General features: G+C 38.3%; 2 protein-coding genes across 2 annotated transcripts in view; both read left to right on the top strand.

Annotated features, from left to right (window-relative positions):
* The window catches only part of BCLAF1 (BCL2 associated transcription factor 1), a 1,193,665-nt gene that overhangs the window by 1,120,746 nt on the left and 55,923 nt on the right, over positions 1–16,996 (top strand). The window lies entirely within an intron of this gene.
* Positions 1–16,996, top strand: part of AHI1 (Abelson helper integration site 1) — a 253,355-nt gene that overhangs the window by 223,504 nt on the left and 12,855 nt on the right. Inside the window, 1 exon segment of the mRNA XM_049788037.1 lies at positions 11,913–11,971. Within this exon segment, the coding sequence (XP_049643994.1) occupies positions 11,913–11,971 (59 nt within the window).

Raw genomic sequence — 16,996 nt, 5'->3', positions numbered from 1 at the left:
TTGAACCTGAAAAAATTGGTTCAAAGAGGTCACTTGTATGACTTGCTTAAGGATCTAAGTTTTGTTATGAAGGTGTAGGGAGTCAACAGGTGATTTAAAGCATTCTCTATAGCATATTCATATTAGTTGTTGCAAAGATTCATTCTAAAAGTACTTAAAAGATTCATGATAAAGAGGTATGGAGGAAATAAGACCAGGATAATCTATTATGCAATTTACTCATGTCAAATGTAGTACTTGTACAGGAGTCAAGTGTATCTCTGGGACTAGGGAGATTTGCTACAAACTCAGACTTAGAATATAGTTTTAGGGAAAATTGATGAGTACAAGTGTATGTTCAGAACAACTTCAAAACTTTCCATTGAAAATAATTTTGAAGAACACTGTAGATTGAGGATATTAATTTGGAAGTCATTCGCTAATTAAACATACTAGTTAAATGCATGGAAATACAGGAATGTAAACCATGAGAGAACAAAGGATATATAATATCAAATGGCAATTTTTTGATAACAGCTAAGGGGAAAGAGCTTGGAAAAGCTATTTCCATGATGCAGCCCCCAGTCTCTGCAGCGAACCTATTCTAACATTGTATAGACTTCAACAAACTTCTTTACCTGCATAACAGAGATAACAAAGCTACAGTAAGAATAGTCATGTGGGGGCCGGGCGGTGGCGCTGGAGGTAAGGTGCCTGCCTTACCTGCGCTAGCCTAGGAGACGGACCGCGGTTCGATCCCCCGGCGTCCCATATGGTCCCCCAAGCCAGGAGCGACTTCTGAGCGCATAGCCAGGAGTAACCCCTGAGCGTTACCGGGTGTGGCCCAAAAACCAAAAAAAAAAAAAAGAATAGTCATGTGGCGTACTATCTTTTGAAGCTTAACTGACTACATTTGAAAAGTCAAAATCTTATAAAATTTTATCTACGTCCTATCCCCCTCAAGATTGGATAAAATCACTGACCTCTTTTCCCATCTCTTCTAGATACACTCCTGAGTCTGCTGCCCTACAGACTGTGTTTCAAGCGATTGCTCACTCTGTTGAGTATCGCTCAAACTGTGTCCCAGAGTGAAAAGTCCAATTTAGCCCTTCAGCTCTGATTGAACAGTGTCTTCTCTGTGAGTCTTTCTCAGAGCCTCCAGTTATAATCCAAGGCTTCTTTTATCTCCACACGTTTTTTTTTTACCTTGATTATAACATGCATCTTGCCCTGCCATGTTGCTGCAGCCATGGTGTCCCTCATTACGATCATAAACATTTTCAGCTTCCTCGCCCATATCCCCAGGGAATCTGGCACAGTGCCTTGCTCTTTCCTGCACTCTGTGTTTGTATTGTTCTTAATTGGCACTTTTAATATAGAGAACTCTCAATCATGAATCAAAATGGTTTTCACTCTTGTATTATACTATTCTTCTTAAAACACTATCTTAAAGCAGAGAGATAATTTCACCTTAAGGACAAGCATTGGGAAATTTAGCATCAAATACAAGTAATCAGAAATGAAGTCTAAAGTTTTAAAAAAGAAACCAATGCTTACCCACCTTAATATTCATAATCAGAAAATTGTGCTCCTAGAGTCTGGAATTTAGCAATTGAGAAACCTGAAAGAGCTTGTTTATTCGGTGGTTTAGGAACTGTCCTTGGTGGAGCGTGGAACCTTATTTCTCATGTCTGAGGATAGGAGCAGAACTCAGGATTGGCCAAGCTACCACACCTAAATTCTCCAGCTGTTCTTTTTGTTGCTTTTAAGACACCTTTCAAATTGTATTGAAAAAGTAGTTTGCTGCTAACTCAATTTGAAAAACATGGGATTGCTTTTGAGCTTTTTCTATAATCTTCATGACTCTGGATCTCCAATGTCTTATCTGTAATGTGAGAGGACAGGGATGCAATGATATTTCGGTCCTCGAAAAGCAAAGTGGCTTAGTAAGGCCACTGAGAGCATTAGCAACATAAAAGATGAGAGTTTAACCACCAGTCTTGGTGGCGGTCTCATTTGTTTGATATCTCTCTCTTTCTCTCTCTGTCTCTCTCTTTCTCTCTCTTTCTCTCTCTATATTAAACACATATATGTAAATATATTTCTCTTAATAATTATTACAAATAAGAGCTATTTATTCCATCAAGATGGAAAATATTCATATCTTAAGATATACAGGCAGCATATAAAATAGTGCTATACTCATCAATTCACTGATTAAGCCTAATATGGTATGCTACCTACTATACACATTGAAGGTTAATCTAACTTATATTAATTCTTCAAGTTGGTAGATGTATTTTAGTGATTTGTTTGCATGGTCCCTTTCTCTTTTTATAAAACTATTTGCAAAGTTTTTGTTTTTTTTATTGTGGTGAATCTCCACATATCATTGCCAGTATATAAAATCATGCCATGAACCATTCCTTTCATGTTTAAGTTTCATTGAACATACATTTAAAGACATCATTTAAGAAGAACGTATGAGGATTTGGAAAGCAGGAGTCTGTTGAGCTAATACTTTCATTCATCTCCTTTGCTTTGCTTGTCTTCGTCTCATGTCCTGCCATTCAAATCAAGGGTAACCATGAAGAGGAAGTGAAGGCACAAAACAGCTGAGAGGTGTGGGTTTGTGGACTGAGAGAAGTAGGGCAGTTATGCTTCTTTGTGTTGATGGTGAGTGAGTGCTTGTGGGATGATTGTATTATGGCCTTGGGGGCTTTTTTGTTAAAAGTAAAATAGCTCACAGACCTTCTTCCCCCCTCCTTCTGCCTCCTTAAGTAACTACACAGAAGACTATGCTGGAGTAGGGACCAAGAAATGAGTAAGTAGAGTGCAGTACTGGTCCTAAATAATTAACTCTCCTTTTTCAAATAAGTGTGGAAACTTTGTGATAACCTGCTATTTGGGATCCATACTGTTTGAACATGGGTTATGCTACCTTTGCATCAGAGAAATAAAGAATTTCAATACTTCTTATTAGAGTAATCAATAATATAGTACAAAAGATGACAGGAATAGTGTTTAACCAAAAAATTACAAATTTTTCGAGGACATCACTACATCTATTTTATAAAAGGGCATTTATAGCAGGCTTGGAAGATGCAGTTATGGCAATACTCATTTGTCAAGGTCACAGCAAAGAAATAAAAGTAATCTTAACATAACAGTGATTTATATATAATTCAATCTGTCTTTTTCTCAACTTTTGGAATAGATTCAGATTTTGATTAGAACCTTTTGAATCCAGTAGTTTTACTATGTTTCTCAGGTTCACATGTCTATATTTGTAGTAAAATGCTGGTTAAAGAGAATTATAGGAGCCATGGAATAAATAAAGCATCTTACCATTAATTTGATTCCTGTGTCTGGGATTGACTTCATCACACTGAGGAAACTCGGAAGTAATTACTGATTTTCTTAAGTTCTGATAGTTTTCTTTGCTTCTTTATTGGGTTCAATTCAAATAATTTCAAATGCAATGTCAATTAGTCCTTGAACTTAAATTTTTTTTAATTTATTTAAACACCTTAATTACATACATGATTGTGTTTGGGTTTCAGTCATGTAAAGAACACCACCCATCACCAGTGCAACATTCCCATCACCAATGTCCCAAGTCTCCCTTCGCCCCACCCGACCCCCGCCTGTACTCTAGACAGGTTCTCCATTTTCCTCATACATTCTCATTATTAGGACAGTTCAAAATGTAGTTATTTCCCTAACTAAACTCATCACTCTTTGTGGTGAGCTTCCTGAGGTGAGCTGGAACTTCCAGCTCTTTTCTCTTTTGTGTCTGAAAATTATTATTACAAGGGTGTCTTTCATTTTTCTTAAAACCCATAGATGAGTGAGACCATTCTGCGTTTTTCTCTCTCTCTCTGACTTATTTCACTCAGCATAATAGATTCCATGTACATCCATGTATAGGAAAATTTCATGACTTCATCTCTCCTGACAGCTGCATAATATTCCATTGTGTATATGTACCACAGTTTCTTTAGCCATTCGTCTGTTGAAGGGCATCTTGGTTGTTTCCAGAGTCTTGCTATGGTAAATAGAGCTGCAATGAATATGGGTGTAAGGAAGGGGTTTTTGTATTGTATTTTTGTGTTCCTAGGGTATATTCCTAGGAGTGGTATAGCTGGATCGTATGGGAGCTCGATTTCCAGTTTTTGGAGGAATCTCCATATCGCTTTCCATAAAGGTTGAACTAGACAGCATTCCCACCAGCAGTGGATAAGAGTTCCTTTCTCTCCACATCCCCGCCAACACTGTTTATTCTCATTCTTTGTGATGTGTGCCATTCTCTGGGGTGTGAGGTGGTATTTCATCGTTGTTTTGATTTGCATCTCCCTGATGATTAGTGATGTGGAACATTTTTTCATGTGTCTTTTGGCCATGTGTGTTTCTTCTTTGTCAAAGTGTCTGTTCATTTCTTCTCCCCATTTTTTGATGGGGTTAGATGTTTTTTTCTTGTAAAGTTCTGTCAGTGCCTTGTATATTTTGGAGATTAGCCCCTTATCTGATGGGTATTGGGTGAATAGTTTCTCCCACTCAGTGGGTGGCTCTTGTATCCTGGGCACTATTTCCTTTGAGGTGCAGAAGCTTCTCAGCTTAATATATTCCCATCTGTTAATCTCTGCTTTCACTTGCTTGGAGAGTGCAGTTTCCTCCTTGAAGATGCCTGTAATGTCCTGGAGTGTTTTGCCTATGTGCTGTTCTATATATCTTATGGTTTGGGGGCTGATATCGAGGTCTTTAATCCATTTGGATTTTACCTTTGTACATGATATTAGCTGGGGGTCTAAGTTTAATTTTCTGCAAGTGGCTATCCAATTGTGCCAACACCACTTGTTGAAGAGGCTTTCCCTGCTCCATTTAGGATTTCCTGCTCCTTTATCAAAAATTAGGTGGTTGTATCTCTGGGGAACATTTTCTGAGTATTCAAGCCTATTCCACTGATCTGAGGACCTATCCTTATTCCAATACCATGCTGTTTTGATAACTGTTGCTTTGTAGTACAGTTTAAAGTTGGGGAAAGTAATTCCTCCCATATTCTTTTTCCCAATGATTGCTTTAGCTATTCGAGGGTGTTTATTGTTCCAAATGAATTTCAAAAGTGTCTGATCCACTTCTTTGAAGAATGTCATGGGTATCTTTAGAGGGATGGCATTAAATCTGTATAATGCCTTGGGGAGTATTGACATTTTGATGATGTTAATCCTGCCAATCCATGAGCAGGGTATGCGTTTCCATTTCCGTGTGTCCTCTCTTATTTCTTTGAGCAGAGTTTTATAGTTTTCTTTGTATAGGTCCTTCACATATTTAGTCAAGTTGATTCCAAGATACTTGAGTTTGTGTGGCACTATTGTGAATGGGGTTGTTTTCTTAATGTCCATTTCATCCTTATTACTATTGGTATATAGAAAGGCCATTGATTTTTGTGTGTTAATTTTGTAGCCTGCCACCTTGCTATATGAGTCTATTGTTTCTAGAAGCTTTTTGATAGAGTCTTTAGGGTTTTCTAAGTAGAGTATCATGTCATCTGCAAACAGTGAGAGCTTGACTTCTTCCTTTCCTATCTGGATTCCCTTGATATCCTTTTCTTGCCTAATCGCTATAGCAAGTACTTCCAGTGCTATGTTGAATAGGAGTGGTGAGAGAGGACAGCCTTTTCTTGTGCCAGAATTTAGAGGGAAGGCTTTCAGTTTTTCTCCATTGAGGATAATATTTGCCACTGGCTTGTGGTAGATGGCCTTCACTATATTGAGAAAGGTTCCCTCCATTCCCATCTTGCTGAGAGTTTTGATCAAGAATGGGTGTTGGACCTTATCAAATGCTTTCTCTGCATCTATTGATATGATCATGTGGTTTTTATTTTTCTTGTTATTGATGTTGTGTATTATGTTGATAGATTTACGGATGTTAAACCAGCCTTGCATTCCTGGGATGAAACCTACTTGATCGTAGTGGATGATCTTCTTAACGAGGCATTGAATCCTATTTGCCAGGATTTTGTTGAGGATCTTTGCATCTGCATTCATCAGTGATATTGATCTGTAATTTTCCTTTTTCAAAGCATCTCTGTCTGGTTTAGGTATCAAGGTGATGTTGGCTTCATAAAAGCTATTTGGAAGTGTTTCTGTTTGTTCAATTTTATGAAAGAGTCTTGCCAAGATTGGCAGTAGTTCCTCTTGGAAAGTTTGATAGAATTCATTAGTGAATCCATCTGGACCTGGGCTTTTGTTTTCCGGCAGACATTTGATTACTGTTTTAATTTCATCAATGGTGATGGGGGTGTTTAGATATGCTACATCCTCTTCCTTCAACCGTGGAAGATTATAAGAGTCCAAGAATTTACCCATTTCTTCCAGGTTCTCATTTTTAGTGGCGTAGAGTTTTTCAAAGTAGTTTCTGATTACCCTTTGAATCTCTGTCATATCAGTAGTGATCTCTCCTTTTTCATTCCTGATACGAGTTATCAAGTTTCTCTCTCTCTCTTTCTTTGTTAGGTTTGCCAGTGGTCTATCAATCTTGTTTATTTTTTCAAAGAACCAACTTCTGCTTTCGTTGATCTTTCGGATTGTTTTTTGAGTTTCCACTTCGTTGATTTCTGCTCTCAGCTTTGTTATTTCCTTCTGTCTTCCTATTCTTGGGTCCTTTTGTTGAGCATTTTCTAGTTCTATTAGCTGTGTCATTAAGCTACTCAGGTAAGCTCCTTCTTCCTTCCTGATGTGTGCTTGCAAAGCTATAAATTTTCCTCTCAGTACTGCTTTTGCTGTGCCCCATAAGTTCTGAGAGTTTGTGTCTTGATTGTCATTTGTTTCCAGGAACCTTTTTATTTCCTCCTTGATTTCATCTCGGACCCACTGGTTATTGAGCATGAGGCTGTTTAACTTCCAGGTGTTAAAGTGTTTCTTCTGAGTCCCTTTTGGAGTTCACAAATAATTTCAGAGCCTTGTGGTCAGCGAAGGTAGTCTGCAAAATTTCTATCCTCTTGATCTTATGGAGGTATGTTTTATGTGCCAGCATGTAGTCTATCCTGGAGAATGTCCCATGTACATTGGAGAAGAATGTGTATCCAGGTTTCTGGGGATGGAGTGTCCTATATATATCCACTAGGCCTCTTTCTTCCATTTCTCTCCTCAGGTCTAGTATATTCTTGTTGGGTTTCAGTCTGGTTGACCTGTCCAGTGTTGACAAAGCCGTGTTAAGGTCCCCCACAATTATTGTGTTGTTGATATTATTTTTCAGATTTGTCAACAGTTGTATTAAATATTTTGCTGGCCCCTCATTTGGTGCATATATGTTTAGGAGAGTGAATTCTTCCTGCTCTACGTACCCCTTGATTAATATAAAATGTCCGTCTTTGTCCCTTACAACCTTCCTGAGTATAAAGTTTGCATTATCTGATATTAGTATGGCCACTCCAGCTTTTTTATGGGTGTTGTTTGCTTGGATAATTTTTCTCCAGCCTTTTATTTTGAGTCTATGTTTGTTCTGACTATTCAGGTGCGTTTCTTGTAGGCAGCAGAAGGTTGGATTGAGTTTTTTGATCCATTTAGCCACTCTGTGTCTCTTAACTGGTGCATTTAGTCCATTGACGTTGAGAGAAAGAATTGTCCTGGGATTTAACGCCATCTTTATTTCAAAATTTGGTGTGTCTTTTGGGTAGTCTTGTCTTAGATTAGGTCTTTCAGTTTTTCTCTTAAGACTGGTTTTGTGTCTGTGAAGTTTCTGAGCTGTTTTTTGTCTGTGAAACCATGTATTCTTCCATCAAACCGGAAAGTGAGTTTTGCTGGGTATAGTATTCTGGGTGAAGCATTCATTTCATTCAGTCTTGTCACAATATCCCACCACTGCTTTCTGGCATTGAGTGTTTCTGGTGACAGGTCTGCTGTAAATCTCAGGGAAGCTTGCTTGAACGTGATTTCCCCTTTTTATCTTGCTGTTTTCAGAATTCTGTCTCTATCTGTGGGATTTGTCATTGTGACTAGGATGTGTCTTGGGGTGGTTTTTATGGGGTCTCTTTTGGTTGGTACTCTTCGGGCATGCAGCATTTGATCACATATATTCTTTAGCTCTGGAAGTTTCTCTTTAATGATGTTCTTGACCATTGATTCTTCCTGGAAATTTTCTTCCTGGGTCTCTGGGACTCCAATGATTCTTAAGTTGTTTCTGTTGATCTTATCATAGACTTCTATTTTCGTCTGTTCCCATTCTTTGACTAATTTTTCCATTGTCTGCTCATTTGCTTTAAGTTTTTTGTCCAATCTCTCCTGCTGTATGGAATTGTTATGTATCTCATCTTCCACAGCACCAAGTCTATTCTCAGCTTCTGATACCCTGTCCCAGAGCTTATCCATTTTGTCATTCACTTCGTTTACTGACTTTTTCAGTCCTGTTGGTTGACATGTTATTTCAGTTTGGAGTTTTGTGATTTCTGCCTTCATATTTTCTTGGTTCTTATTAGTGTTCTGTTCAACTCGATCCATGGTTTCTTGGAGTCTGTTGAGTATCTTCCATATTGCTAGTCTAAAGTCCTTATCTGAGAGGTTGATTAGTTGGTCAGTCATTATCTGGTCCTCAGAATTGTCATCTTCATTCTCTATGTCTGATGCTGGCCTGCGTTGTTTCCCCATTGTCACACTTGTATTGTGGGTTTTTCTACGTGTTGTGGTGGTATTCATTGTCTATATGATGTAGGCAGCACACTCCTCTGGCTCTTCCCTTTCTGGATGGGCTGACTTGCCTCTAAGGGAGGGGAGTCCTCCGTGGATAAAGCCTCACACTGGGTCAAATCTTAGGCCCGAGCATGCAACAGAGAAGACAGTCCAGAGAGAAATGTTTGCTTCTGTGATATAGCGCCGTTCTTAGTGTGATTTTTCCTTCTTGTTGCAATGGAGTTCTTTCCTTAGAAAGAGTGCACGGCCGCGTAGCGAAGCGGAGTAGACAGACATAGACAGGTCACATAGACAGTAGACAGACATAGACAGGTCACACTCACAGTCTTTCACAGTTGAGCCCCAATGGGCCGGTGTACTTTCGCGGATTTTCCCCGCCTGGTGTCACACACAGGGAGCCGGCTTTTGCAAAGCTTAGCCGGTTTTTATGCTCTGAAGTCCCTCCCTGAAAATGGCGTCTGGGCGAGCGAGGTTTCTGGAGCCTCTCCTTGCCCCACTCGCAAGAGTTTCACGCAAGAGGACAGTAGACAGACATAGACAGGTCACACTCACAGTCTTTCACAGTTGAGCCCCAATGGGCCGGTGTACTTTCGCGGATTTTCCCCGCCTGGTGTCACACACAGGGAGCCGGCTTTTGCAAAGCTTAGCCGGTTTTTATGCTCTGAAGTCCCTCCCTGAAAATGGCGTCTGGGCGAGCGAGGTTTCTGGAGCCTCTCCTTGCCCCACTCGCAAGAGTTTCACGCAAGAGGACAGTAGACAGACATAGACAGGTCACACTCACAGTCTTTCACAGTTGAGCCCCACTGGGCCGGTGTACTTTCACGGATTTTCCCCGCCTGGTGTCACACACAGGGAGCCGGCTTTTGCAAAGCTTAGCCGGTGTTTATGCTCTTGAACTTAAATTTTTCATATACCTTTTCCAGGCCTTTTTCTGTACCTTTTCCAAAACACACTTTGAGTCAGATCATCATCTCATAAAAAGATCAAGGTGTTATTGTTTTTTTTTGTTGTTCTGTAAAAGTAGGTCATTCCCTTTCAGTATCCTCCACCTTCACCACTGCCTTCTTCTGTAATTCTTCATTTTACTTTATGCTTTATTTTTTTTTTTTGTGGTTTTTGGGTCACACCCGGCAGTGCTCAGGGGCCACTCCTGGCTCCATGCTCAGAAATTGCTCCCAGCAGGCACGGGGGACCATATGGGACGCCGGGATTCGAACCGATGACCTTCTGCATGAAAGGCAAACGCCTTACCTCCATGCTAACTCTCTGGCCCCCACTTTATGCTTTATTTAAAGTTAAAAAAAACTAGTAATAATATCACATAGGATCTTAAAAAAAAAGCACAGTTACACATTAAAATCAGTATGAGAAAACTAATTCTTGTTTAAAGACATTCAGTGCTAAATATTCATATAGAATTTTGATTGTAGGGGCTGGAGCAATAGCACAGCAGATAGGGCATTTTTCTTGCATGTGGACAACTCACATATGATTCCTGGCATCCCATATGGTCACCCAAGCCAAGTGCAGAACAAGGAGTAACCCCTGAACAGCACCAGGAGTGGCCCCAAAAGAAAACAAAACAAGCTTCATTAAAAGTAACTGTGGGGACAGAGTAGTTTCACAAACAAGATAGGCTGAAAGTGAAGGTCCTATTCCTTTTCGTTTGGAGTTTTATTTTCTGAAAACAGTATTTTTAATTTAAATAAATACCATATTTTTCACTCTATAAGACACACCTAACCATAAGGCACACATAGTTTATAGATGCTCTCCCCTGCACTCAGGCTTCAGCTTCAGGTAGCATTCATTACATAAGACATCTTTTGGGAGAAAATGTACGTCTTGGGGCCGGGCGGTGGCGCTAAAGGTGAGGTGCCTGCCTTGCCTGCGCTAGCCTTGGACGGACCTTGGTTCGATCCCCCGGTGTCCCATATGGTCCCCCAAGCCAGGAGCAACTTCTGAGCACATAGCCAGGAGTAACCCCTGAGCGTTACTGGGTGTGGCCCAAAACCAAAAAAAAAAAAAAAAAAAAAAGAAAATGTACGTCTTATGGTACGAAAAATAGGGTAGGTATGTATCTAACATATACAACATTTATATACAACTCTCGTTTTGATAAAATAACACTGCATTTTCTATGTAAATTTTGTTTTATGTATTGCTTTTTTGGGCCACACATGCACATGACAGTACTCAGGTTACTTCTGGCTCTGTATTCAGGGGACAATACAGGATGCCAGGGATTGAATTTGGATCTGCTTCTTGCAAGGAAAATACCCTACCCACTGTATTGAATGCATGTGACTGTAAAGCAACATTTTGTTGATTTATAAAGTACTGTCAAAATTAAATATTTTTATATTTCTATATAATCAGTTTTTATGATCTACTTATATACTTATATAAAATACATAAACTCATTAATACTTAAAATATTCATTAATTTTTTTCCTGGAGGTTTTATCCATTAATAGCATTCATTAATTTTTTCTCAAGGAGGCTCTATTAGTAAAACAGTTTAAATTGTTCTGTTTTTTTTTCTGTCTTGTTTTTGGACCATACCCATAGTAGCCAGGGTTAATCCTGGTAATGCACTCAGAAATTACTCCTAATAGGTTTAGGGACAATTTAAGGATGACAGGGATCGAACTCTGGTCATCCACATGCACGGTAGTGCCCTATCTCAGGTTTCTATAAATTTTTTGTATCTAAAGAGGTTTTAGAGTAAAAAAAATTATTTTGGGGCCACATCCAGTGGTGCTCAGGGTTACTCCTGACTCTGCACTCAGAAATCTCTCCTGGTAAGTTCCAAGGACCAGATAGGATGCCAGGGATCAAACCTGGGTTGGCCGCGTGCAAGGCAAACACCCTGTCTGCTGTGCTATCACTCCAGCTCCCATAGAATAAAAATGTTATATTCAGTTTAGTGAGTACCACTAGCATAGGCAGAGTAAGGAAGTTTACAAAGATTCAATAATGAAATAGATATTTCGAACTTAAATTAGACTAAGTCAAAGTTCTTTTTTGCCACACGCCTCAGAGCTAACTTGGTATAAAATGCTTATCCAACCTGAAGAAGTGTATCCTGGATTCCCATAGAAGTGAGTACACTGTGCTGATAGACACTTTGATCAGAATAAGAAATGTTCTCTCCTCGTTCAGCAGGTGGTTGGGTTTTCAGCATGTGAATCTGGAGGTCTCAATATTTTTACTTTACTTTTGTTTTTCTTCTTTTTTTCACAGCAGTCACTCATTAAGGAGAAGCCTCAGGATTCCAAACTGGCTAACAAGTTTATGAAATAGTAAGCATATTTTTCCTACATAATTTTAAATGATAAGTAGTTAGAACTTAAAAATTGTTTCTCAGTGTCCTTCTTTTATGATAAAACACTGTAAATTAAATTTTAAATAATTGATTTTAAGACAATTTGGTGCTTTTCACATTTGATATTTTTTAAACTTCACTGACTGAAATTCTGTGATGTGCAGTACTGTTAATGTTGGTTTCCATAGTTTTAACACCACACCTACCATCAGTGTACCCACCTCCCTCCTCCAAGCTCTCTAGTGTACCTTCTTTTCAACACACACAGGATTTTATGGATCAATTCTCCTTTTACTATCTTTGGCCCTTTTTGCTATCTTGCTATGTATCTTTAAGTTCTACATATCTTCATTCCTTTAAGACTGATTGGTTTATGTTAAGGTTATTTTTTTTCTGTTCTATGTTATTAAGTTACTATTGATTTAAAATATCAAAGAATCCCAGCAGTTTAGATAAACACCTCTCTATATATGTAAAATCCTGACATCTTTATGATTGTGATATTAGCTATGAGTTATCATATCTAGCCTTCACAACATTGAAGTATATTCTTTCTATTCCCAGTGAAAACTTTCTTTTCCCAAAATAACTGGGGTTTATTTGGCCATAAATTTATATTGACTCTTGGAAGAGATTTATATTTAATCTTCTCAGCATCCAATGAAGTGACCATGTGAGTTTTATCTTTTGGTTAATGTGGTGCATTACATTAATTGATTTGCACATACTAATTCAACCTCCTGTTTCTGAGATGAAAGCCCACCTGGTCTTGATGACTGATTTCTCTGGTATGTTCTTGGGGTCAGTTTGCCAAGACTTCATTGAGTATTTTTTGTATCTGCATTCATCAATGATGTTAGTCTGAGCTGACTTAGTAGTGTTCTGGAGGTTCCCCTGCAGTGTTCGGGTGCAGTTCCAAGTACCAAACCTGAGACTTCCACCTGCAAGCAAATGCCATGTGTTTCAGTACTTTGAGCAAAGATCCTGACCCTACAGAAAAAAAATTGTGTGCTTAAACTTTAAGCTGGGTATTGAAAGTGCTATAAGAAATACTTTTGATAATTTATTTGTTTTGGGGAAGCCATGCCCAGTTACTCCAAAAATCTGTACTCAGATGTCATTCCCAGCAGTGTTTGGGAGCGCAGATGCCTGGAGATCAAACACCCTGCCTACCACATGAAAGTATGTACTCAGTACATTGAGGTCTCTCCATCCCCAAGAAATACTTTTAAGTTCAAATGTCACACTACATTTTTGTTTGCATGCTTTATTTAGTTATATATTTTGTTATAATTTAGTTACTCACTTTATTTAATATAGTTATATGACATTTTATTAGGACAAATAAGCTGTATGTAAAAATAATAAATACCTATTTTGAGGATTAAAGAAAAATGAAAATACACAAAATGTTATCATTGTATATTTACTAAAATACTTAAATACATTATGCATTTTAAGATCTAGGATATTTTATAATTTTACTTTGAGCTTATATCACTTACTGTAAAAATCAAAAATTACTTTTTATATGAAAAATATTAACAAATACTTCTCATTGCAGGTCATTTGAACCTAATTTAAGCCCAAACTTCAAATTTGTGACATATTCCTGGAAAATTATTACATGATTGTAATGAACTTGAACATTTTAGTTATCTCTTTTGTCCTCTGTCACCCCCACATACGCATGGGTGCCTTTTTTGTATACATGTTTAGACAGTAATTTCCTGCTGAGTTTCCTTCAGTATTTGTTCAAGTTCAGCCTATGTGCTTCTACATATTCTGAGGAATAACAAGGAAATTAAACTCTAAAAATTGGCTGATATAACACTGTATTTGACAATAATTGTTCAATAAAGCTGGGTATTTGTAGAATTTTTAGAATTTTCTACCTAACATATGAAAGAAAGATCTACAGTCTGATAGAGATATCCAGTCCTTGCTTCTCATATTGAAGTTTAAATATCCTGCTAGATCCTTAGTCATATTGAAATTTTATATTAACCTTAAATGTGAACTGAATGAATGAATGAAATCTTTTCATAAACTATAAGTAAAATTCCAATTATACAATCACTCCACTATATATTTTCATCTTATTTTTTCTGGTTTTTTTGGGTCATACCTGGCAGCACTCATGGGTTACTCCTGGCTCTGTGCTTAGAAGTTACTCCTGGCAGGCTCGGGGGTCATATGTTATGCCGGGATTTGAACCAGGATCCATGCTGTATTGGCCACATGCAAGGCAAACACCTTACCCCTGTGCTATCGCTCCAGTCCATATTTTCATCTTTATAACCTATTCTTTAAATTTACACTTTTCTTCTTGATGATGTAGTTTACCATTTTCCTAAAACAAGCTTGAAACAGTTTTATTTGGGGTTGGGATTGAGTTTGGGGTTTTTTGGTTTGGTTATTTGGGGCCACAAAACCAGAACAGATGAGTAGTATGATGTTTAGTGCTTACTTCTAGCCCTTGGCTTCTTGCCTGCCAGACATATGCTCAACCTCTGAGCTATTTCTATGGCTGTACAACATTTTGCAAGGTGGGGGGAGGGTCATACTCAGTGGTTCTCAGGGGTTACTCTTGGCTCTGCACTCAGAAATCACTCCTGATAGGCTCAGGAGACCATATGAAATGTCAGGAATCAAACCAGGGCCCGTCATATGCAAGGTAAATGCCCTCCCCACCATGTTATTGCTCCAGCCCCTACAACTTTGTTTTCTAATTTTTATTTTCATTCTTTTTTTTTCAATATTTCTTTGCCCTTCTTTCACTTCTAAAATTAAATCATCCACGATAAAATAAAATAAAACCATCTGTTGTCAGTTGTGTACTGGCAATGTTCTTTATGTATTCTTTATCAGATACATGGTCTTTTGATTATTTCCTCCTATATTTGTTTTACTTTTTTACTCATTTTTCCTGTATTTTTTTTTTTTTCGTTTTTGGGCCACACCCGGCAGTGCTCAGGAGTTACTCCTGGCTGTCTGCTCAGAAATAGCTCCTGGCAGGCACAGGGGACCCTATGGGACACCGGGATTCGAACCAACCACCTTTGGTCCTGGATCGGCTGCTTGCAAGGCAAACGCCACTGTACTATCTCTCCGGGCCCATTTTTCCTGTATTTTTATTAAAACTACCATGAGATAAAAGTTTAAAAGTTGTTTATAGTACCTCTTCATTTTTTAAATATTGTTTTCTGAGAACAAACTATTATAGTATCTAAGAAAGCTCTAATGACCCAAACCACAGATCTTTCTGTTATAATTTTTGTAATAGCACTGTAATGTTAGACTATATTTGAGTCAGTGTATTGTGTTAATTTTGAGTGGTATTAGAATTGAACTGAGAAAGGTTTGGTTTGTTTTTTTGGGCCACACCCGGTGACACTCAGGGGTTACTCCTAGCTATAAGCTCAGAAATCGCTCCTGGCTTGGGGGACCATAAAGGACGCCCGGGGATCGAACTGCAGTCTGTCCTAGGCTAGCGCCAGCAAGGCAGACACCTTCCCGCTCCCTGCCACCGCTCCGGTCCTGAATTGAGAAACTTTTATTCTAGTTTTGCATTTGGAAATCTAGTTATTCTAGCATCACTTATTGGGGAAAAAAAAATCCTGTCTTAACTAAATGATCTTTGCAACTTTGTTAAAAATCACTTGTTATCACTATATCTGTTTCTTATCTCTGGACCCTATATATCTGGATCCATTGATGTATTTTTCAAACAAATTTTTTCTAATATATTATATGTATCTATATGTTTATCTAAGTTATTATGCTAATCTACTTATTCCAGTAACACTGTCTTGATTATTTTTGTAATATGTCTTGGAATCAGGTTGCTGATCATTGACTTTATCCTTTATTAAAGTGACCTTAGCTACTGAAGGTCTTTTCCATGTCCTCATGCTTTACAGGGTATATTTTCTAATTTCCTTAAGAGAGTTTCTTGAATCCACAGATGAGTTTGAGTTAACATAGTAATTGTGCTATTATCTGGCTCATTAACATGATGTATTCCTCCATTCATTGTAATCTTCCTTAATTTAAACACTGATTTTTCATTTTCATCATATAAATTTTGCATGTATTCCATTGATTTCACTGTAAATGGGATTATTTTTCCCCACACCCTGGATTATTTTTTTAATTTCAGTTGTTTGCTATTATAAGAAATATTATTTTTATGGGGCCGGCGAGGTGGCGCTAGAGGTAAGGTGTCTGCCTTGCAAGCACTAGCCAAGGAAGGACCTCCGTTCGATCCCCCGGGTCCCATATGGTCCCCCCAAGCCAGGGGCGATTTCTGAGTGCTTAGCCAGGAGTAACCCCTGAGTATCAAACGGTTGTGGCCCCAAAAACAAAAACAAAAAAAAAAAAGAAAAAGAAATACCATTTTTATATTTTGGTGTATCATGCCACTTTATAAATTGTCCTTGTTACTTTTAATTACTATTTAGTTGATTCTACTAGATTTTCAGCAATCATACAAATAAAATGTGTTTTAATTTCTTCTTGGAATGAATGACTTTTATTTCTTTTCTTGTTTTTTTTTGGCCACAGCTAGGGATGCACTCAGGAATCACTACTGGCAAGGCTGGGGTGAGTGGGATATGGCTGTGGGGATCAAACTCAGGTTGGCCACATGCAAGGCAAGAACCCTACCCTCTGTACTATGCCTCCAGCCCCCTCTTTTTTTTTTTTTTTCAAAATTTGCTCACCATTTACTTCTATATATATATCTGTATTTAAACAGCTTGATTACAAATATGCTTGTAGTTGGGTTTCAGTCATGCAAAGAACACCACCCTTCACCAGTGCAACATTCCTATCACCAATGTCACAGATCTCCCTCCACCCCACCCCACCCCCATCTATACTGTTGACAGGCTTCTACTTCCCTCCTTCATTCACATTGTTATGATAGTTCTCAATGTAGTTATTTCTCTAAAACACTCATCACTCTTTGTGGTGAGCTTCATGTAGTGAGCTGGCCCTT

Source organism: Suncus etruscus, chromosome 15, assembly GCF_024139225.1.
Source record: "Suncus etruscus isolate mSunEtr1 chromosome 15, mSunEtr1.pri.cur, whole genome shotgun sequence".
In the NCBI taxonomy this organism is placed as follows: domain Eukaryota; kingdom Metazoa; phylum Chordata; class Mammalia; order Eulipotyphla; family Soricidae; genus Suncus; species Suncus etruscus.
This window is presented reverse-complemented; position numbering and strand designations above follow the sequence as displayed.